The 23812-nt window shown below is 43.9% G+C and overlaps 3 protein-coding genes across 3 annotated transcripts; 1 reads left to right on the forward strand and 2 right to left on the reverse strand.

The window, feature by feature from the left end:
• Positions 1-6161: 6161 nt before the first annotated feature.
• Positions 6162-12362, forward strand: Btbd18 (BTB domain containing 18). Its single transcript, XM_034495896.2, has 2 exons — positions 6162-6427; positions 10188-12362. The coding sequence occupies exons 1-2, from the start codon at positions 6241-6243 to the stop codon at positions 12236-12238; spliced, it is 2238 nt and encodes a 745-aa protein (XP_034351787.2). The 5' UTR covers positions 6162-6240; the 3' UTR covers positions 12239-12362.
• A 742-nt stretch (positions 12363-13104) lies between these two features.
• On the reverse strand, positions 13105-14781 carry Selenoh (selenoprotein H). The gene is made up of 4 exons (XM_034495897.2): positions 14534-14781; positions 14298-14443; positions 14071-14203; positions 13105-13290 (listed from the first exon to the last, which is right to left on the reverse strand). The coding sequence occupies exons 1-3, from the start codon at positions 14635-14637 to the stop codon at positions 14103-14105; spliced, it is 351 nt and encodes a 116-aa protein (XP_034351788.1). The 5' UTR covers positions 14638-14781; the 3' UTR covers positions 13105-13290; positions 14071-14102.
• Positions 14782-15381: 600 nt separating this feature from the next.
• Tmx2 (thioredoxin related transmembrane protein 2) lies at positions 15382-23782 on the reverse strand. The gene is made up of 9 exons (XM_076928980.1): positions 23645-23782; positions 23220-23543; positions 20161-20221; positions 19808-19921; positions 19292-19368; positions 17597-17703; positions 17351-17416; positions 17122-17251; positions 15382-16620 (listed from the first exon to the last, which is right to left on the reverse strand). The coding sequence occupies exons 2-9, from the start codon at positions 23406-23408 to the stop codon at positions 16465-16467; spliced, it is 900 nt and encodes a 299-aa protein (XP_076785095.1). The 5' UTR covers positions 23409-23543; positions 23645-23782; the 3' UTR covers positions 15382-16464.
• Between the last annotated feature and the right edge of the window lie 30 nt (positions 23783-23812).

Raw genomic sequence — 23812 nt, forward strand, 5'->3', positions numbered from 1 at the left:
CAACTGCCTATTGCTCTAGCTCCAGAGAACTAAACACCCACACTGGCCTCTGTGGGCACCTGCACATGCATGGCATACACACAGAGACAGATACACATATATTTTTACACTTTAGTTTTAGTAAAAGGATTAATATGGCCAGTGTTTATCCTGACACCCCCTCAAAGTTTTCAGTGGCTCAGCACTGGCAAGTAATGCAACCAAGGAAGCATCTGCCAAGTAAAATACACTTTGAACTCATCTCATTTTTTGTTTTTCGAGATAGGGTTTCTCTGTGTATCCCCGGCTGTGCTGGAACTCACTCTGTAGACCAGGCTGGCCTCGAACTCAGAAATCTGCCTGCCTCTGCCTCCCAAGTGCTGGGATTAAAGGCGTGTGCCACCACCACCCGGCCCACTTTGAACTCATTAGTGCTTCTGTCTTCTAAAATGGCACTATGGAAAGAATACCACCACTTTCCAGATGAGAAAATGAAAGCTCAGATGGCAGATTCCCTATTCTCTTCCAGGTACCAGATTTATACATTTTACATACGACATTTATACCCATTAACTACAGACAGACCTTTCTTTTCTTTTCTTTTTTTTTTTTTTTAAGGTTCATTTACTTATTTAATGTGTATGAATACACTGTAGCTGTCTTCAGACATACCAGAAGAGGGCATCAGATCCCTTTACAGATGGTTGTGAGCCACCATGTGGTTGCTGGAAATTGAACTCAGGACCTCTGGAAGAGCAGTCAGTGCTCTTAACTGGTGAGCCATCTCTCCAGCCCAATCAGACCTTTCTTTATCTATATAACCTGGAATTCCATTTCTGCTCACTTAATCAGGCTGATATCGTCATTACCTACCCTCCTGTATTTAGTTTACCTTCATGAAGACACTCATATTTACTCTATAGTGGCCAAAGACCATTACATTTGTTTGATATGATCTAGTTTTTAACCAAAGTAGAAAGGGAAATATATTGTCCAGAAGATAACAATAATAATTATCTCATTATTTAAGAATCTTCTCCCATTACTCAGGATATCTTCTATATCTAGACTTCAACCCTACCAAGTTCAAAAGCCAAAGATAACTTCTAGAGGCAAGCAATCAATTCTAGGGAAGCAGAAACAGGATACCTAGCCCAGATCATATAAAGTCCAGCTAGAACTAAATAGTCAAATACTGGCTTAAATAAATAAATAAATAAATAAATAAATAAATTGAAGTACACTTTAAACATACATGGCTGGTTTTCTCTTTTATTTTTTTTTTTTTGTTTCTCCTTTGTCTTTAATCCATAAAACATTATATTCAATGTTCAATAATATTAAAAAATTTAACTTCCATACCTATAACCAAAAAGGCAAGATATCATAAAATGATGAAAGACCAGGGAAGAGCTAGGGGGGAAAAAAGTTATGTCTAAAAAGAAATAGGAACTGGGCATAGTGGTACATGCCTGTAATCGCAACACTTATAAGACAGGGGCAGGCAGATCTCTGTGAGGTCTAGGCCAACCTGGTCTACACAGTAAGAACAAAAAAAAAAAGAGAAGTTGGGCATAGTGGTGAATACCTATAACCACACCTACTGGGGAAGCTGAGGCAAGAGAATTACTAATTTGAGGAAGTCCTAGGCAATATTATGAGTTCCTTTTATGTTTAAAAAAATAAAAAGAGAAATGTGATTGAGGCTGAGATTTAAATAACTCAGTGTATTAAAGTACATGCTCAGCCTGTATAAAGGGCTGTGTTTCAATAATTAGCAACAAAAGAGGGAAATTAAAATCAGCAGATAAGACATAGTGTAGAGTGCCATGCATTATAATCAATCTAGTTTTATTTATTTGTTTTTTTAAGTTGATCACATTTATTTATTTATTTATTTATTTATTTATTTATTTATGTGCTAGTAGAAGTCAGAGGATAACTTTCCAGAATCTGTTCTCTCTTTCCAACATGTGGGTCCCTGGGATAAAACTCAGGTCAGCAAGCTTAGCAACAGGCATCTTTACCTGCTAAACCATCTTATCAGGCAAATTCATCAATCATAACCATCATCATCATCATCAACATCATCATCATCAGGTTTTGAGACTGTCTCACTTGGCCCATTTGGGTCTCATACTGCCAGTGTAGCTAAGGATGATCTTGGAGTTCTAATCCCTCTGCTTCCCCTCCAGAGTTTTGGATTACCAGTGTGTGCCTCACCTACTTCTTATTGGGTACTAGAAATGTAAACCCAGGTCTTCACTTATGCTAAGTAAGCACTCTACTGAGATACATCTCTAGCCCCTCATCTTCTCCTCCACCTTTCATTTTCCTTCTCCTACTTCTTATTTCTCTTTCCTCCTTCTTTTTTTAGACAGCTCAAGCTGGCCTCTGTCTCAGTTCTTGTGAGAAGTGCAGGCCAGCATACCCAGCATTGATTCTAGTCTAAAATAGACTGAAACTATAAATGACATAATGAAATTTTTTAAAAAAATCATCTTTCAAAACACTGTCTATCTGTACAAAGAAAAACCAAAGTATTTTTATTCCTCTCTACCCTCTGGTGGCTAAGCACCCAGAGGTAGTTATTTTTGAAGACCTGGGTAGGATGGTCTACCACAAGCAGTGTATGGTGGCACATGCCTTTAGTCTCAGCACTTGGGAGGCAGAGGTTGGTGGATCTGAGTTGGAGGCCAGCCTGGTCTACAAAGTAAGTTCCAGGAGATTCAGAACTATGCAGAGAAATGATGTCTTGAAACACACACACACCAAGAGAGAGAAAAATAAATTTTACAACCACAAAATGGTACTTGATTAAAAACAGGAAACATAAAAAACAATCCAAGCCAACCAACCAACAAGATCTATTTCTTGATAAAGATCTATTTAGCCTTGAAAAAATTATATTAATAAGGGGATAAAATATTTTCCTTATACTTCTACAGAATAATCCACAATAGAACTGCACCTGCTCAATAAATTCCACCGTTTTGATCTGGCTTTTCATGACAGGGTTTGTCTATGTAACAGAGCCCTGGATGTCCTGGACTTGCTTTGTAGACCAGGCTGGGCCTGAACCCACAGACATCTGCCTCTACTTCTGCTGGGACTAATAGTGTGCAGCACCACGCCCATCTAGTGATGGTTTTGTGGTTGTTTGTTTTGGTGTTTTGAGACAGGTTCTCTCTACATAGCTCTGGCTGTCCTAGAACTCATTATAGAGACCACAGTGGGCTGGAACTCAGAAATCTGCCTGCCTCTGCCTTTCTAGAACTAGGATTAAAGGCATGTACTACCATTCCTAGACTCATTCTCTGTCTGAAAAAAAAAATTTTTTTTTTAAATTTCTAAATCATTGTTTTTAGTACCATCCCTGAGCCAGGCGGTGGTGGTGCACGCCTTTAATCCCAGCACTTGGGAGGCAGAGACAGGCGGATTTCTGAGTTCGAGGCCAGCCTGGTCTACAGAGTGAGTTCCAGGATAGCCAGGATTACACAGAGAAACCCTGTCTCGAAAAACCAAAAAAAAAAAAAAAAAAAAAAAAAAAAAAAAAAAAAGGTACCATCCCTGAAAAGTTTCTAGTCAGAAACTGAGCTAAATGGTCTGTAGGCTACAAGTGTTCACTATAAGTGTTTCTGGAACTTGAGTCACCACTTCTCTGAGATTCAGGACTGGAACTGAATCTACGGGGGTTGAGGGGCTGGGGGACAGTCAGAACCAGTCCAGTGATTTTTTTTTCTTTTCTGGAACCTCTCTAGTCTTAGAAAATACCTATCTTAATTAGCAATACTGCAAGCAAAAAACGTATGTTTGTCTTTTCTCCAAAATATCTTGAAGAACCTAGCCAGGACAAAGGTTATTTGCAGCCTCTTCAAGAAGAACAACAAAATGTACCTCAACCGCTTCGAAGCCCTCTCTACTTAAGCGGAAGTCTTGGCCCTGTCCTCCATGTGCTCCAGGACAAGACAGATTCCAGAAGAATCCCTCCCATGCAGGCCCGTGCCTCCTACGTCTTGCAGCCCGGACATCTTCCCTCGGCCTCAACTCCCTCGATACTTCGCCTCCCGCCAAAGCGCCCCGCCTCCTCTGATTGGCTCTCCCGGGAGCGTCCGTCCAATGGGGATGACGTATTCTTGCGCGCGGAGGTACCGCAGGCAGAGGAAGGAAGTAGTCAGGGACCCTCGACGCCTGGAGCGCGAGGACGGCAGCGCGCGGTGTGTAGCCTGGGCCGCGTGGCCTCAGACCCTCGTCGTCATCACTGCCCAGTGCATGTGGGTGCTGGAGACCCGCAGTGGCCCGGGAGCGCCAAGGAGAAACTACAAAACCCGTGTGAGCCAAGCCAGCGGAGTACGTGAGGGCCAGCCCTGATTTCAGGCCTCCGCTAGCTCTTTGCTGCTCCATTCCCAGAAACCCTCGCGCCGAAGATCCCTGTTCAAAGGAGTTGGGCCTGGGGGCCCAAGGCGTACGGGGGGGGGGGGGGGGCTGGAGGGGGGTGACCTGCTTTGCAGGGCCTTCTGTGCCGCCCTTTTCTCCACTAACCCTCGTTTTCTTGTTTCTGGGTTGGGAGGGGATAGCCGAGGCTGTTGGCTTACCTGTGCTGCTTTGCCCAACCTTTCGGCCTTGAGGCCGGACATTAGGAGGAAACAAAACAAGTGGACAAGAAGACCAGAGGAAACAGGACAACAGGAACAAATTCTATTGCAAAACAATTCCAGGTTGGGTCTGAGGACAAGGCTAGGCATTGATGTTTTGGAAATCCTCCAGGCACCCTTGCAACATGTGCCTCACTCATCTACATCTCCTATGGCTGGGATGAAAATTAGTAATCTTTCCCACCCAGGCCCTTTCACCCCGACCCCCATCCTTTTTCATGGTATAAGGCTTCACACATGCCAGGCAAGACCTCTATCCCTGAACTGTATACCATCAGTCCTTTTAAAATTCTATTTTGATAATGGAGCTCACTAAATTGCCCATGTGGTCTGAAACATATAATACTTGGCTTTCTGGATAACAGCTAAGATTACATAGAGTCACCAGGCCCAGCTGATGCTTCTCTTCCTTAATTTACTTATTTGCCCTTTTCTTTCCTGATAGTTTTGACGTGAACTATTTGGACTCTTCAGTGCTACCTGACAGAAAACTACAAAACCGTAGTGGAAAAAGAACACACAATTATACGGTAAGTGGGGGTGGGGAAGTGGTCATGGCACATACACACACCCACAAACTAGAAGTGTAAGTCAGAATATTCATTTTATTTGGGTGGAGGAGAGTCGACTGCTTAACCTCTCCTTGCTCCACTGTTAGCCAGGCAGTTAACCAGGGACACAAAGTCCATAATTGTACAAATTGATGAGGTCAGTCTGGCTCACTTTGGTCAATCAACTGTGGTCTTGTTTCTATACAAGACCTTACAAATCCTGTCTTGTCTTGATTGTGCACCCTCTGCTGGTTAGTGTGATAAGTGAGAGTAATGTGCATATGGCTTCCCAGAGTCACTTTTATAGCTAGTCTTTGAAAGTGTGAAATTCAGAGTACACTGGGATGTGGTACTCAGGAAGAATGCAAGTAGTTGGCACTACAGGAGTTGGGTCTTGGTGCTAATATGAATGAGAAAAACTGAATAATAACTATAGCAGACATTTGTGGAAGGCAGTTATTTTGTGCTAGGCACACACCGGTGGTACTAAACAGTTTTGCCCGTATTGACTCATTTAATTTTATTTTGAGTCAGTCTCCCTGTGCAGCCCATGCTGGCTGGCTTCAAACTCACAGTTCCGTCTTTTCCTCTCGGTTGCTTTAATTATATACCACCATTCCCTCATTTGTTTTCTTCTGTGTTTGAGACAGGGTCTCAAATAGCATAGGCTGGCCTTGAACTAGTTAATTATAGGAGGATGGATGTCCTTGAATTTCTGATCACACTACTTCTGCCTCCTAAGAACTGGAATTCTAGACATGCTCCACCATGTCTAGCTTATTTAAATTTTTTAGAAGGCTTACAAGGTAAGTACTGTTACTTCCATTTCATGTATGAGAAAAGTGAGTCTCTGGGAAGTTAGGTCACCTGCATGATATTAATACAGCTAGGCTACTTTAGAACAGAGCCAAGACTCACCCTGTCATAATTGTATTTCTTGACATTATCCTCATCATAACTTCTCAGCTAATGTTTCTTCAATTCATTAGCTTTTAAAACTTCTCTGCCATTTCAAAGACTAAAATGTAAGTTAGGTATGATCATAATTCTGAAATATGTTCTCTCCCCACAGGAATCTGAACCAGGAAAACCTAGAAGGTTTATTAACCAAATACAACATGTGCTCTCCTGCCAGTTCCAAAATCCTGTACAGGAACCCCCGGTTCCTCCGGGTAGCTTTTCTTCAGCTTCATCACCAGCAGCAGAGTGGTGTGTTTTGTGATGCCCTTCTGCAGGCAGAGGGTAAGACATTAACTGAGGTTGAACGGAATAATCACTATAGAACAAACAAGGTAAAATGAGTTCAAGGCCAGAGGTAAACTGCAAACCCAGAAGAATGTTATTAGCTATAAATATTGTAAATTCATTGACCAAAAGCGTTTTGTTTACAGGATAGTTATTTTTGGGAGGGGATGAGGTTTTGGTGGTGGTGGTGTTATTTTGTTGAGATACGGTCTCACTGTGTAGCCTGTGTGACCTAGAACTTGCTATGTAGGCCAGGCTGACCTCAAACTCAGGGATCTGAAACTTGCCTCTGCCTCCCCAGGGCTGGAATTAAAGGCTTTCTTTTACCACCACACCTGGCTTAGGATAAGTTTTTTTGTTTTTTGAGATAGGGTCTCAGGCAACCTAGGTTTTCCTCAAACTCTATGTAGCTGAAAAAGGCCTTGGACTTCTAATTCTCCTGCCTCCTAAATTTACCACCATGCCTAATTTGATGCTGAGCTAGGGATCAATCCTGTGGTTTTTGTGTGTTGTAGGCAAGCACTCTACAAAATGAGCTATATGCCCAGCCCTTCTAAAACTGTTCTCAAGAGTAAAACTGTTGGGAAGCTGAAAAGATAGCTTAATGGTTCAGAGTATTGACTGCTCTTCCAGAGGTTCCTGGTTCGATTCCCAGAATCCACATTTCCGCTTACAACTGTCTGTAACTCACACATGTGGTGTATATGTATATGTATATGTATATGTATATGTATATGTAGGCAAAACATAAAACCATTTTTTAAAAAGTTAAACTGTTACTATTTTTTAACCCCTAAAATTAAACTAGAATGGTCCTGGAAAGATGTGGCTCACTGGCTAAAAGTATTTGTTGTTTCTGTACCAGCAGCCACATATTGGCTTATAACCACCCATAAGTCCAGTTTCAGGGGGTCCAGTGTCCTCTTAGCAACTGGCACACACATGGTACATATGCATCCATGTGGACAGAATACTCAATTTATAATTCAAACCTGGATTTTAAAAAAAGTAACTCTTGAAGATAGGCAGGACTTAGGAAGTTGATGTAAAGGATCACAAGGACAGCCCAGGCTACAGAGTGAGCTGTACTCAAGCATGCTGCTCCTGTGTGTTCTCATGCTCTGTCACATACACATATATTGTTTGTTTTGTGGACTGGGACGTGTACCATGGCATACAGGTGAAGGTCACAAAACAATTTGCAGGAGTCAGTTTTCTCCTTTCATCATGTTGGCTTCAGGGATGGAACTCAGGTCTGTAGGCTTGGTTGGCTGCTAGTACCTTCCTGTGCTCAGTCATCTTGCATACCTAGACCATCTCAACAAACAAAACAACAAAACATTAACTAAAAGTGGCAGGGGTGGTGTTGGCTGGAGGAATGGCTCATTGGTTAAAAGCACTTGTGTTGGTTTTACAGAGGACCACAGTTCAGTTCCCAGCAATGACAAGGCAACTTCTAGGCTATCCAGTTCCAAGAGATCTGGCGCCCTCTTCTGGCTTCCTTAAGCATCAGGCATCTATGCAAGCAGAAATATAAATATACACATAAAATATAAATACATACATCTTTTAAAAATAATAAAAGTTGAGCATATAGTTCAGTTGACAGAGTGTTAACCTAGTTTTTATGAATCCCTGGGTTCAATCCCCAGCACAGATTAAACCAGGTGGGGTGGTACATGCCTGTAGAAACAGGAAGATCAGAAATTCAGGTCATCCTTGACTACATAGGGATTTTTAAACCAGAATAGATAACATGGTACCCAGCCCCCAAAGAACTAAATAAGATGGTAGGGAGATGGCTCACTGGATATATATCCTATGTGTGCAAGCATGAGGACCTAAGCTTGAAGGCCTAATACTCAAACACATAATGAAACTGTCTGTAATCCCAGCAACCCTACAAAGAGATGAGTCAGAAGACGAGAGAACCCTGGGAGCCCAAAGGACAGCTATCCTGGCATAGGGAGCATGTAGAAAGAGATAGACCCTGCATCAAGGAAAAATGAGGAAAAATGCAACTTGTTCTTTGATCTGTATGTATATTTTATAGCACACATGCAACTGTGCTTACACATATATGCAAATAGACAGGGGCTAGGGAAAAGGCTTAATTGGTAAAGTGCTTGCCTTAATAGCACAAGTATCTTAAGTTTGGATTGTCAACACCCATATAAAAAGCTGAGTGTCTTGCTATATATGTTCCTATAATCCCAGTGCTGGGGATATAGAGACAGACGGACTCCTGGGGTTTGTTGGCCTGCTACTCTAGCCAGGTTGCTGAGGTCCAGGTGCAATGAGCAACTCCCTCTCAAAGGATAATGTAGAAAATCAAAGTCAATTTCTAGCCTCCACATATCCTAAATAACTAAGTTAATGTAAACTATAGGAGTTAGGGAGATCGCTCTATGGGTAACAAACTTACCATGCAAGTGTGAGAACCTGAGTTTGAATCCTCAAACCCCAAGTAAAGCAGTACACTTGTGCACATCTCCAGTCTCAGTGCTCCATTGCCTAGATGGAAGGCAGGGGCATGAGAATCCTGGGTGTAGGAAGCCGCGGTTAGCGGTGATATATCCGCCTTTTGCCTTTGCACCTTCACAGTTAGTTGTTTACTAGTGGGGAGGACACGATGTCCGCGCCATCTTGGAATGGCGGATGTATCACCGCTAACCGCGGCTTCCTACATCTGGGAAACTTGTAGACCAGCTAGCCTGGCATTAGGGAGGACAACAAAGAGGTCCTGTGTCAAGATGGAAGGTAGGAACTGACATTTGAATTTGTTCTCTTCCATGTTCATGCTATAGCATGCAGATATCACCCCTTCATGAATATGCACGCACACACACAAAAGAACTAGAGCCAGATGTAGTAGTGTATAACCTTAATTACTCTTCTCAAATGATTCATGTATCTGAACCCAGTCTGGGATGTATAGCCAGATCCTGTCTGCATATAAGCAAACAAAACCAAATTGCAAAGTCTTGTGGGCGTAGAACGTCTTTAAAATGAATATAATATCCTAATTGAATAGTTGCAAAGGTTCAAAATATGTCAAGCACTTAAGAAGGCTTTTTTGTTTATTTGGGTCTTTTGAAGACAAAATCTCACATCTTAATCCCAGCAATCTGTAGGCAAAATCAAGTACAGGTGGATCTCTGTGAGTTTGAGGCCACCCTGGTCTACAGAGGGAGTTCCAGAACAGCCTGGACTTCAGAGAGAAACCCAGTTTCAAAAACCCAAAAGAAAAAAATTAAACTAAAACAATACCTTATATAGCTCATACTGGCCTTCAGAATGACTGAATTCCTGATATTCCTACTTACTAACTTCTGATGTTACAGACATGCACCACCAAATGTAACTTGGACAAGGTTTTTTATTTTTTAGAGAGGGGGCTGTTTTGTTTTAGATTTGTTTTATTTATATGAATACACTGTAGCTGTCTTCAGATATACCAGGAGAGAGAGGACATAAAATCCTATTACAGATGGTTGTGAACCACCATGTGGTTGCTGGGAGTTGGACTCAGGACCTCTGAGAGAACAGTCAGTGTTCTTAATCACTAAGCTGTCTCTCCAGCCGTGGACAAGGTTTTTAAAGCCCTAAACACATTGGTTAGCTGATACTGATTCATATTTTCCACACTCTTTTCAAGCTGTGGTTGTTTTATCTCCAAATTAGTGATTTTTGTTATTGGGACTAAAAACAAACCAAAGAAAAAGCATAATAAGTGTTTTTATTTTTGTTTTTTGAGGTGAGGCTGTCCCAGCACACTGCTGCATCCTGTCTGCCTGTAGTCCCTTCTTCACAGAACGCTTGGAGCGGGAAAGGCCAGTTCAGGGTAGGAAGGTGGTGCTGGAACTGGGAGGCCTAAAGATCCAGACACTAAGGAAGCTTGTGGACTTCCTGTATACGTCAGAGATGGAAGTATCTCAGGAAGAAGCCCAGGATGTGCTGTCTGCTGCCCGTCAGCTCCGAGTGTCAGAGCTGGAAACCCTCCAGCTAGAGGGTGGGAAGTTAGTAAAGGCTCCACAGGGCCGAAGACTAAACAGAGAGTGCTTACAACCACCAAGTGCTGCACCAATCTCTGCCAGAGTGGTGGTACCCAGGAGCCGCCCTCGAACTCCACTGCCTGTCAGCCAGACTCCTAGTCCTCTTGGGGCAGTGAGGTTGAAGTCCTTAGGAGAAGAAGAGGGGACTCACAAAAAGAGCAACCTACCAAATGCAGAAAGCTTGTCAGACACTCCTCTACTCAAGAAGAAAGCCAGAGTTTGCCTGACTCAAGAAAGAAGCTCATCTCCATCAAGCCAGAGAGAAGGGCCTAAGGAAAACAAGAGTAACCCTGCTTCTACAGCACTTCCCAGCTTGTACCCTTCCGTGGATGAACAGCTGTTGCCCAGAAAGATCAGGCTGAGTCGCTCAAAGCCATCACCCCATGTCTACACATCTAAGCCTTCCAGCATGTTAAGTGGTCCTAGCTCAATGCCCACAGCCCCTGGCCGGCGTCTTTGGAGGCAGAGAACTGTAAGTAAAGCAGCACAAGGTATAGATAAGCAGAAGCCAGGGGAAGTCAGTCCTCTACAGAGCACTCCAGACCCAGCTGATGTTGGGAAGACAGGTGGGAACAAGAAGCAGAGCCCTGAATTCAGAGCCCCTACCTCCAACTCTGTAGAGGAGGGGCAGGTTGGAAGAGTGAAACTTAGGAAGATTGTCAATGGTACCTGCTGGGAGGTGGTACAGGAGCCTCCCCTAAGAAACACTCAAGATAGCCCCCAAATCCTGGAACCCTCAGATGTAGAAGAGCCTCCTGGAACTCTTTTGTCCTCAGTCAATGAGCAGGAAATACCTGCTAGAATACAACTGTGTCAGGACTCCCCTGAGAGCCCTAGGCTTCAAGACATTCTGCTTTCTGCTAGCCACTCCCCAGAGCACTCTGTGGTGAAGTCAGAGTTTGGGTCCAGTCCAATGCTGACTGAGAAGGAATCAGAGCTGAATATTGATTGCAGAGAGCCCTACACATTTGACACAACCTTGCTTGGCCAGCCATGTGAGGCTGAACAGTATCGGATCACAAGTGCTGCAGCCACCAGTGAACTGGAAGAGATTTTGGACTTTATGCTATGTGGCTCAGATGTTGAGCCACCAGTAGGATCTTTGGAGAGTCCTGGGGCTGAAGGCTGCAGAACCCCAAGTTATCACCTGTCAGAAACAGGAAAGAATTGGATTGAAGGGGAAGAATGGTGTTTGCCAGACATGGAACTCTGGCCCAGAGACCTCACAGGATTGGAAAAGGAACCAGTTGGTGAGAACAAAGAGCCAGTTGAGCCCTTTAGTCCTCTTGTCGTGCGCTCTGAGAACACAGAATCAATTGAGCCCCTAAGCCCCCTTGTCATGCCCTCTGAGGTGAGTAGAGAGGCACTTTCACTAAGAGGCTCTTGGACTCAAGACCTTGAAATTACCAGCTCCCAGCCACTGGATGGTCAGGGAGAAAAACTTCTCCACCTTGACTCCTCTGACCCTTCCCAGAGGTCTTATAGTGACCTTTCTCCTCCATGTCCAAACTGGGCAGAGACAGGGCTGGAAGTGTCCCTAGGCATGGATGAGGTATTGTGTCCTGTTCCCAAGGCAGTCAGGGAAGTGTCTGCCAACCCTGAACTGCTGGACCCATTTCCTGGCAGTTCTGAAGATGAAGAGATTGATGTGGTAGACTGGACAATGGAAGGGAGGCTGGGGCCCACTAGTGTTCCCTCTGTCTGGCCTGACCCTTCCTCGGAGTCAGAAACAGAGGTAGATATACTAACATAGTGGAGGCAAGAGGACAGGTTAGAGCTCCTAGGAGGGTGACAACTGTTCATCAACAAAAGGCTCTCTTGGCAGAAAAGCAAGCATGTCTTCTCCTCTTAGCACTGATCTCCCCTTAGGTTTGTGCACCAGGCAGAAGTCAAATAAATAGCAATACCATGGATTGAAAATTATGAACAAAGCTATTTCCTTGTAATCCATTTTTCAGTGACAAAACTATGTGGTCCCCAACTCTGGTCATAAGAATAGTTATTGAGTAGGCCTCTCTCAGTTCATGAGACATCTTATAGTCACTGAAAATTCAGGAAAACTTCAAACACTGTTTGTGGTTGTATTCAAAGAATGTTTGAGAAGGAATGAAGTCATGTTAAGTAGAACACTGAAATGAGTAGGATCTCTAAATTGCCCAGGCTGGCCTTGAACTTTGACTTCTGCCTCAGCCTCCTGTAGTTAGTGTTACAGGCTTATGCCACTAAGCCCAGCCTATGGGGCTTACTCACTGCCGGTATAGGAAGTCAAGAAAAAGCTGCCACAGAAGCCAAAAAGATGTTATTTCCATAACCACTTCCGAGAAGTAGATTAAAAGTAGTTGTTTTAAAAATTTGCTTTGTATGGTTTTGTTTTAAAGCAGGGCCTCTGGTGGACCAGATTGGCCATGAATTCCCAGTCCTCCTGTCAGCCTCCGAAGTGCTGAGATTGTAGGCATGCACCACCAAACCCAGCAACATTCATGTTTTATAAGTGTTTCACGTTTTACCATAGGTCTTACAATTTCCAGACACAAGTTACTTTGTGCCATGAAAAATACAAAGACCAACAACCCCACGAAGCTGGTTCTATCCATTCTTTAAGACAAAATTTAAACTTGATCCTTATTCTCAGATACTTGAGCTTTTATTAAACAACTGAACACACTTTTACAATGCCTTGCTAGAGGGCTGCCCCATAACTGAACCATCACTTCTGGTGAGGAAGAAACTATATGGCTTCAGGTACACAGCTTAAGTTTGGCTATGCACCGTCATAAATGCTTCAACATCTCCAGGAACTGAAAGCTGCAAACAGAGAAGGGAATATCAGAGTAGGGTTCAATCACAAGACATTCCCCCCACCCAACCTATGGTTAGCCACACACAGCTCGAGCTCATAGATTTCACCTTCTGTCAGCGATCACTCAACATGCATGTTTAGAAAACATGCCAAAGCACTGTATGAAACACTAGGGACAAAATCAAATCCATGTAACTAAGAAGTGTGTATGGAGGGGAGGGAGTTTAATGCTACCCTATCTCACAGGATTACTAACCTAGAAAAGTGCAGGTAAAGTGAAGGAACAGCCAATACAAGGGAGAAAAAACTTTTTTTTTTTTTTTGTTTTTTTTTTTTTTTTTTTTGGTTTTTCGAGACAGGGTTTCTCTGTGTAGCCCTGGCTGTCCCGGAACTCACTCTGTAGACCAGGCTGGCCTCGAACTCAGAAATCCGCCTGCCTCTGCCTCCCAAGTGCTGGGATTAAAGGCGTGTGCTACCACCGCCTGGCAGGGAGAAAAAGCCTTAACTAGAGGCAAGCCACACTTTATTGAACACCTAAGATTTGCAATAGACACATGGAATTAAAGCAGCACCAGAGGTGGAAAACTGAGTTAGCAAACAAAACTTGCCTATACCTTCAGGGCAAGACTTAACTAACTCAGAGAGCACAAATGCTCTTAGATGTGTTGGGGGGTGGGGGGGAGGCATGTTATCACCAGGAATTCTACAATTTAACTCCTCTTCGAAAATCCCGAGGAGACCTTCCCTGTCTATCCCAGAATGCATCCCCTGGTCACGATGCAAACCTCAACATGAGGACTCTTTGCCAACAACCTCTTTACGAAAGGTGCTTCTTCAAGTCTTCAACCACCTCTTGGGGCTCAGGAAATTTGAGCTTTCGTGGAGGGCCCTTCTTAATACCAGTCCAGAGTTCAACTCCTGGGAAAGGATCGGATAAAGGCAAATTATGGTGGTACTCCCCTCGGTTATCAGGTGGCCCGGTTGCGTCTCGCCCCTCCCCCCATCCACTCACGGCTGTTGTCGGGGCGCAGCAGCGTCACCTCGAAGCTGCCCCTTCGCGGTTTGGACGGGTTCACTTGCACAGGTAGCTCTGGGGCCTCCAGTTGCAGAGCCTGGCTCAGGGCAGCAGCATGGCGGCCGTAGACGCGTCAGCTCGTACTGCAGACACAAGCGACTGCAAATGGGGTCTCTGGTCCCAGCCGCCAGAGCCTACTCTTCCCTGCCCTCCTCGACTCCCCCGGCCCTTACCAATGTTCAATGACCACGGTCGCGCCCTCCGCCAGTTTCTCGCGCTTGTCCACCGTCTCGATAGGCGCAGCCCCGGCCTTACGCTTTCTTCCGAGAGGGGCCATGGCAAGGACCTCGGGATGGAGCGTTTGTGGAATAAAGTGGCGACGCAACCCCGGAGGGACAAACCAGTATCCCCGAATCACACTTGGAAAGTTCAAATCTCACAGCAAAGGGAAGCGCGGGAGGTGGAGGGGATGGACACGTGATCTGGAGGCGGGACCTTCAAGCACAACCTCTCTGCCTATCAGAACTGAGTCGGCGCGGAAATCTGGATCAAACCACCCTGTACAGCAGGGGGGCTCTGCACTACGGACCCAGAAAAGCATACTGGGCAGAGATGGAGGGGTTTTTAAAGCCTCTTTTGGCCGGGAGCTTTCTGTAACTATACTTCTTACCCAGGGATCCTCAAACCAATCCCAAGTGAAGTCTACACCCCATCTCCACGGCGATTGTTCATAGACTACAGAAACTAGCTAATTTGCACCGATTTTGTTGATCCACATCCCCACGTGGTGAAATCAAACGGAACGGTTAAGTGTATTTTGAACCCCAGCCATTTACAATCCAGTAGCTGGCGCCTATAGTCCCGGATACTTCGGTGAAATCAAGAGGATAGTGAGTTACGGTTCATCGCTCCAACTGATAAAGACCCTCACCCACAACCTTAAAAAGGAAACTAATTGAGGTCTAGAGGTGTGTTTAGCTTTTAGAGTCCCTGAGTTCAATATTCAGTTTTAGGATTAAAAACAACATAAAAAAGCAGTTCCCCTGCAGCTGCGCACTAATAAAGGAAAAACACCAGGCAATCAAAATAACAATCCCTTTATTATGGAAAGCTGTGGGATTGGAGGAGAGAACAGATGTCCAGCCACGGGGCTTTCTTCTTCAGGCCCCACCACATAAAGGAACCTCTCAGGTTTGTATGTCCTTCCTCTCAGTTCCCAGAACACAGGGTCGTCATTCAATCCTCTTTCCAATGATGAAAATCCTGGTTGAAGGCTTTTCATTAGGATCAGTAACACTTAAATGATAAACACATACACCCCTTTAAGGTGTTCTGACTTTGCGCACCACATGCATACAGTGCCAGCCAAGTTCAAGGGCGCTGGAGCCCCTGAGACTATTATTACAGATGGTTAAGCCTCTAGGTGGCTGCTAGGATTCAAACCTAGGTCCTCTGGAAGAACAACCAGTTCTCTTAATCACTGAGCCATTTCTCCAACCCCTTAAATTTCTTTCTCTTTCTTTCAAGATTTACTTATTATGTATAATATTCTGCCTGCATGCCAGAAGATGATACCAGATTTCATTATAGATGGTTATGAGCCATCATGTGGTTGCTGGGAATTGAACTCAGGACCTCTGGAAGAGCAGCCACCATGTTCTTTCTTAATTGATGAGTCATTTCTTCAGTCCCAAACTTAAATTTCTTAATGCACAGATCAAGACAGAAAGGCCTAAAGGAAGAAAGGGTCCTTGAGGAAAAATTCTAAGTGCTTTATACTCTGACATCTAACATTAGAGTTTAATTTAGTCTATGCTTTGCAAGCTCACTAGGAGGAATAACTAAACCACAGACTGGTAATATTCAAGTGTTGAATAGCAATTTACACATTAACCCAACCTTGGAGGAAACCATTTCTACCTCTATCCCTAAGATCACTCCCTTCGAGAAACAATTGGCCAGGGCAGAACAGCCCTTTGTAGTAGAATGCTTCATGGTTCCCAAGATGCTTCTTTAAAACTCAGAAGCAGGCACAGTGCCCCACCCAGGCACAGCCTAACAGGAGAAATCAAAAGGCCTCAGGCAAGGATTGTGGTTACAGCTGGAACTGGGCCTCAAGGGTTCCTGAAATTGACAGGAGAGGAAGCAAACACAATGCAGGATCCTATTTGTCCTTCTTGTTTTCCCCATCGGGCACAGGAGTGGGCACAGGAGTGGGCACAGGGTCCACAGGCTTTTCTTCTGACACATCTCCACCCTTTGAGAGCTTCTTGGCTCGTTGGTATAGCTCATTCAAGTTGAATTCTCGAATCACATTCTCCTATGCAAAGAGATGGACAGACACATCAACCGCTAGGCGGGGAGGTAAAGTTCAAAGTTTAGGAGTAGGAAGTACCTAGCTAAACACAGTCTATAAACCAGAGGCACCAGAGGGCAGATATCTACCCTTACCTACCTTTTCTCTGACACTTAAGTATCCATTAGAGGCCAGTTATCATGCCAATAATTGTATCTACATGTGTAAAGCAATCCTATGAGCCAGGTGGTACTGCCTCTGATTAACTGTAATTTATCGATGAAGAACCTAATTGCCTACAGAATACAGGCACTTCATAGACCAAGCCTTTATCATTTTTCCTCAGTATTAGCAGCATGTGACATAAATCTGCTGACTTAATAAGTGGTATCTTGTAACTAATCTATAGCCTCAAAAACAGTGGGCAAGTGTCAAAATTCAGAATTCAGGATTAAACCCAGACTAAGTATAAAGCCCATTCACGGGTATGTATCTTTCTCCAAACCATTGCCATGTTTCACATACCTCAGAAAAAGTCCAAGAGACAGCTCGCCCTTTCTTGTCAATCTGTGGCCGACGAATTACCTCCTTGCCACCTTGGAATAGGATCAGGGTAGGAAGTTGTTTGGTGAGGGGTGATGTGCTCACTTTGTACCTACAGGGTCAGACGAGTCTCTGTATAGTGCACCTGTATACATTACTTACATCACTCCACGTAATTCTCGCTCAGGTCTTTAGCCAAGCGTCTACATACCGTGTACTAACGTCAGTGTAACGTCCAACGTCTACCTTTCCAAAACTTAGCCCTGAACAGTTGTACCTGCAAAAAAAAAAATATACTATTTAACATACTGAAAAATAAAGGGATGAAATGAAGGAAGTGAAAGTACAGATACCTAGGTAAGAGAGGGAGAAACAGCTTTGGATATGCGAAATTTAAGGACTAAAGAAGGGAGCTCCAGCATTGCCACTTCTGAGATGTCTCACTATGTATACTCACTTGAGGGACAAGTCAGCATAGATGGGAGCAAAGGATTGGCAATCATTGGACCAGTTGGCAAAGAACTCCACAATCCAAGTGGCCTTCTTGTCTCGCTCCAGTTCCTCCTACCACACAAAGGGAAGAGAGACTAGGCTAAATCACCTGGGCATCTGAGAAGGTTCAGACCCGTGACGATCCTGGGCTTCCCGTTTCCCATCATGAACAAGTACCCAAACAACATTTCCAGGTTTCAGATAATCCTGCTGGTACCAGGGATTGAATCCAGTGCCTCACACATGTGAGGCAAGCACTCTACTAAAAAAGTCACTTTTGGGGGGTGGGGAGGAAGGATTAAAATAAGCATTTTTAACATATTATAAATCAAGAGATGGACCTTCTCCCGAAATCTCCCAGCTGTAATGGCCACCAGTGTTTTTTTTTTTTTTTTTAATTTAATTGTATTTATTGTGTGGGTGTAGGCATGTGTGCCATTGCCCACTTACAATTGGTTTTCTCCTTCTAGCCTAAAGATTGGGGCTTGGCAACAAGAACTTTTTTTTAGTTTATTTTTTATTTATTTATTTGTGTGTGTGTGTGTGTGTGTGTGTGTGTGTATGCGTGTGTGTGTATGCGCGCGTTCGTGAACTATGGTACACATGTGGAGGCCAGAGAATAACTCTGTGCAGTGGATTCACAAATTCTCCTTTTACATGGGTTCTAGTGTTCAGGCTGTAGGGGCTTGTGCAGCAAATATCCTTACTTGCCAAATCCCATTCTCACCAGCCTCCCAGTCTTTCCCCAGTCAGACGTTTTCTATGGAGCTGGAACTGCTCTAAAATTCATTATGTAGCCTACACTTCCTCAAACTTTCAGCAACCCACTAAGCAGGCCTTTAATCCTAGCATTTGGTAGGCCGAGGCAAGAGGATCTCTGATTTGAGGCCAGCTTGGTCTATGAAGGAAGTTCCAGGATAGCCAGAACTACCCAGAGAAACCCTATCTCAAAAAACCAAAATAAACAAACAAACAAAACCTTGCAGCAATGTAGAATAATACAATTAAACTTATCCCCATCTAGCTTCAAATAAATGAGACATAAATAGTATGGTATATTTATTAGGCTCTGCACAATTACTGGGGGATCACCCCTCATCTAAATCTCTAATGCTAGTTTGGCTACTACCCCAACTATGCTCCCCAAATACTTGCTTAATAATTTTCTGAGTTATTTCTTCTCCAGCAGTCTGGTACCCTAGGGAGGCATTTCCCTCTGGCACATACTTCTGGTCATGACTCATAGACCTGTTCACTCTCTCTTTGCCTCCTCCGTGCTTCTTCTCCTCATGGTCCCTATCTGTGACCCCAAGTCTGGTAGCCCACACTCCATCTCTCTCTACTCTGACACTAGTCACTAGTTTTATTTAACCACTAGTTTTAAATTGGTGAGCAAGGTTTATACAACAAAGGCTGGTATACATGAGGATCCACTAGTCTTGGAACAACCAGATCCTGGGTTACAGAATTTAGTGTTCAAATACAAGCAGCATCAGACCAACCCCCTACACAACAATCCTCCCTCAGCCTCCCAAATATGAGGATAATCATTACCCATCACCAACCCAGCTATTTACTTCTACTCTGAGGTACTGTCTTTATGAATAAAGAACACAAAACCTCAAAGCAGGAACCAAGAAACAGAAAGTAGAATACTCACATCAATGGTTTTATCATTGAAGTACTTGATATACTCAGGACCCATGTACAGAGGGGGCTTGCAGGTCATCAGAAACACTGAACACAGAGAAAAAAATGATAGGGATGAAAACATAAAAGGCCTTTTACAGATTTACTTGCAAACTCACTCAGGGATTTCAGAATTCCTGAAAAAATACATACATACACATATTCCTCTTAAAATCTTGTCTAAGTAAACACCACTTGAGCTACACATACAATTCATTAGGTACAAGATTTAGTTCGTGCTGGGCAGTGGAGGCGCACACCTTTCATCCCAGCACTTTGGAGGCAGAGGCAGGCGGATTTCTGAGTTCGAGGCCAGCCTGGTCTACAGAGTGAATTCCAGGATAGCCAGGTCTACACAGAGAAACCCTGTCTCGGGGAAAAAAATAAAAAAAAAAAAAAAGAAAAGATTTGGTTCTTTACCAAAGACCTTTACTATTTCAAATTATTACATAATAGAGCCTTAACGTAATAAAAGCCATTTTCTCACCTATGCAGAGTGTGAGGTATAGCAGGCCCATTCGAATATCCAATCGGAAGAAAAGAATTGCGTTGGCCACTTTACTAAACATGAAGATGTTGCCTACATGTTGCTCCACAGTGACTAGAACACAGAGATACCACAGTCAGGCTAGGCTGAAGCTCCCACTCTTTGTCCCTCTTCCTGGGGTACTTTGAAATGGGAACAGGAAGGAGAGGATATAGAAGCCCAAGGTGAAACTAGCCCCTGGCATAAAATGTGGAACCAGTTTACTAAATACAATGTTCCTCCAATAGCATGAAAAAGGAGCTTCAGCAGGGCATGAGTCCCGGTCCCCAGCCAGGACACAGCAGGAAACTTACTGGATCTGCGGTTCTTCATCATCACAATGGCACTGAGGAACATTAGGATCTCTACTTCTCTCTAGAATAGACAACAAAGAGGCTGACGGAGGGTGGGGGGATAGGAAATGCAAAACAGGAGATCCAGCTAGGGTTTGTAACAAAGACAACGGGAGCTGGCAAGGGGTAGTGGTACCAACAAGTCAAAAGACCTAGGCTAAGGGTCTACCCTTGGCAAATGGCTGTTATCTTTCAACAAATCCATCCATGACCTTTGGGGTTTTCTTCTTTTTTTCTTTTTCCACCATCCCTCCTTCTTGAGACTTGGTCTCACGGTCTTGACCAGGCAATTCTCCTGCCTCAGCCTCTAAAGTACCAGAATTACTGGGATGCAAAACCATGTCCCACTGGTTCATTCTTTCTTTCTTTCTTTTTAAGATTTATTTATTTTATGCACATGAGTAAATTGTAGCTGTCTTCAGACACACCAGAAGAGGGGCATCAGATCCCATTATAGATGGTTGTGAGCCACCATGTGGAATTGAACTCAGGACCTCTGGAAGAGCAGTCAGTGCTCTTAACCACTAAGCCATCTCTCCAGCCCACCCACTGGTTCTTTCTTTCACAGCAGTTACTATGTGTGAATGCACTCTTGTGCATGTGCCACACCATACATGTGGGAGTTAATGAACAACCGGCAGGAGACAGTTCTTTCAAACTCACAATGCTCCTCCTGCCTCAGCCTCTCCAATGCTGGCCTTCCCTTTTTGTCATTTGATTTGAGAAAGGATCTTGTTATATAGCTTCGGCTACAATGTTTTGTCTTTTATATTGTTTTCTCGAATCTTTCAGAGGTCAAGCTGGCACCCAACTCCCTATGCTGGTTTACTTTAAACTTGTGACCCTTTTACCTCCACCTCCCAAATGCTGAAATTACAGGTATGTGTTACCATGCTGTGCTTTTTACAATCACTGTTATTGTTATATTATTATTATTATTTCTTTTTAGTGAGTCTCAAATTTTATGGTGTTTTCTATCTTCAGGATATACACAGTCCACACATGGTACCACACTTGTGAACCCTGCATTCTGGAGGACAGAGACATGAGAAACACCAAGAGCTCAAACCTAGCTTGGTCTACAAAACAAGTTCCAGGCCAATGAGGACGGCAGACACAGTTCCACTCTTGCTGGTACAACCTGAGGAGTTACCCTAATTTTTTAGGAGACCACTCGGGCCAAAGTGGAATTCACAGTTCCATTAAAGGCGAGTTTCATAGCTAGCCAGTATAAAGAGTTGTGTGTGTGTATTTGTTTTTAAAGAGTATTTTTATTTTATGTGTGTAATACATTAAATGTATATTAGGGGTTTACCTGAATGTATATAAATGTACTGTTTTTCTAGTACTCACAGAGACCAGAGGTCATTGCTGCATCCTCTGGAACTGGAGTGATGGATGGTTCTGAGCCACCATGTGGGTGCAAGGAACCTCACTCAACTCCTCTCAAAGAGCAGCCAGTGCTCTTAACCACTGAGCCAGCTCATCTCTCCAGTCCTCAGAGTTGAGGTCTTCCTAATTCAATTATTTACTTTTATTTTTATTACATACATGTGTGCTGGTATGTGCAAGTGAGTGCAGGTGCCTGAAAAAGACCCCCCAAATCTGTAGTTACAGGCAGCCCAAAGCCTACTGGTGTGAGCACTAGGAACAAATCTGGATTATGAGAAATGATTATGTGTTATTCCCTCTACTCCCCCAAGACAGGGTTCTTCCTTTATGTAGCCCTAGCTGTCCTAGAACAAGCTCTGTAGACTAGGCTGGCCTCAAAGTCACTGAGATCCACCTGCCTCTGCCTCCCAAGTGTTGGGATTAAAGGCACATGCCACCACTGCCTGGCATGAGTATGTGTTCTTAACCACTGAACCATCTTTCCATTCCTAAGCTATTTTAATATAGTTTTAAGTATGTGGATTAAGGGAGAAAGAGTAGTTCAGAAAGACTCAAAAACATAGGTACTTCATTTTCTTTACCACAGTCATCTATACTGTACTGGTGGGATTTGAGGCTGTTATCTTCAGAGGGCCTAATGAAATCATAGGGCAGTTCTAAGACACACCTGGCAGAGTTGCAAGTTGTAAAGTAAGACTCTGGAGCACAGGAATAGAGATAAGTAGGGTATCTGGTGTGCTCTTTTGTTTTGAGTTAGGGTCTATTTAGTCAGGATGGATCTAGAAAGTCCTATATAGACCAGGCTTACATCAATCGTACAGAAGTCCACCTGCCTGTCTGCAGAGTGCTGGGATTAAAAGGGTACAACACAAAGTCTGGCAACAGTATTGTATCTTTAATGTAAACAAAGTTAGTAATCTTGTTTGAGTGTCCCAGAACATGTGAGGCCTACCCAAGGTTATAGTAATACCTTTAGGCTTTAAGTCCTGGTCATTGCTATTTTAGCATAAATATCTGTATAGGAAAGAAATATCAGATCTAGGTCCACAACCTTCACGGCAAATGTTAATTGTTCTTAAATATTGCTTCTTAGATGATTGAGGGGCTTCCCCCTTCCTCGTATTTTCATAACCTTTTCTGTTTTTCTATCCCACCTCAGGAAGATAGTGTGCGCAGTTACTATGCCCACAGTAGTCGATTTTCCACCCAAGTCATTTATTTTGTTGAGTCAGCGACCTATGTCTGCCGGTCTATCAGAGAATTGAATAAGGTTAGACAGCACTTTCTGAACGCTGTGTTACCTTGGGAAATGCGTCTAACTACACTGAGATCACTTCGTTAAAAATTAAACAAAAAATTTTTAAATGCTATTTCTACTACTGGCCTTGTCTTCTTCACTGGCGGCCCAAGGATCTTGGAATCACTGTAAAATACTGTTCATCTATGGCGGAAACCCTGGAATCTGTTTCTCCATCTTAAACACGGAGGTTAAGACTAGATAACGGCCTAGGCTCTCCACTCAAAGTCTGTAAGGCCGCTACATCCCGAAACCTGCCCCCATATTTTCACATGCACCTGCAGGGAAGGGATGGTCAAGGTCGAGAGCTAGTATGGCAGGGGGCGCTCACCCAGTCAAAGTCACACGGGTTGCCATCTTCGCGCTGCGTGGGGAGACCGTTGCAAATCGGCGGCAGTTTCCTCACGAGGAGGAAAGCAATGGAAAGCAGGGCAGAGAGAAGGCAATAAGGTCGGGCCAGCCATCGAGAAAGCCGCGGCACCGAGTACACCAAAGCAATCAGAGGCGCGAGCACAGCCATCTTTCCTGCCTGCCCTCTCGCAGGCTCACTCCCGCTCCCCAAATCGTCGTCCTCCGCCCCCAACAGCAAGGCTTCTATTGGGCCAAATATCAGATGCAACGCCTCCAGACCCAGATGTAGATCTCTTATTGGGTGCTATAATAAATCAGAAAATGAGTTAGATAGTCTATTGGTCCTCATAGTTGTCACTTTTTTACCTGAGTCATTTTATTGGCTATTAGTCTGCGAAACGCTACCTGAACAGTCTCTCAGGCGACGGAAGTAAGTTACCGGAAGATGGTGGGCGGGGCTTAATGTATCCAATGATGGGAAGCTCTTCAACGAAGAGAGTGGTGCCCTGTGAAAGTACTGTCCAATGAAAGTAATTAACGCCAGATCCCGGGTAACCAGGAGCAGAGAGTGCT

The sequence above is a fragment of the Arvicanthis niloticus genome, chromosome 2, assembly GCF_011762505.2.
Source record: "Arvicanthis niloticus isolate mArvNil1 chromosome 2, mArvNil1.pat.X, whole genome shotgun sequence".
NCBI lineage: Eukaryota > Metazoa > Chordata > Mammalia > Rodentia > Muridae > Arvicanthis > Arvicanthis niloticus.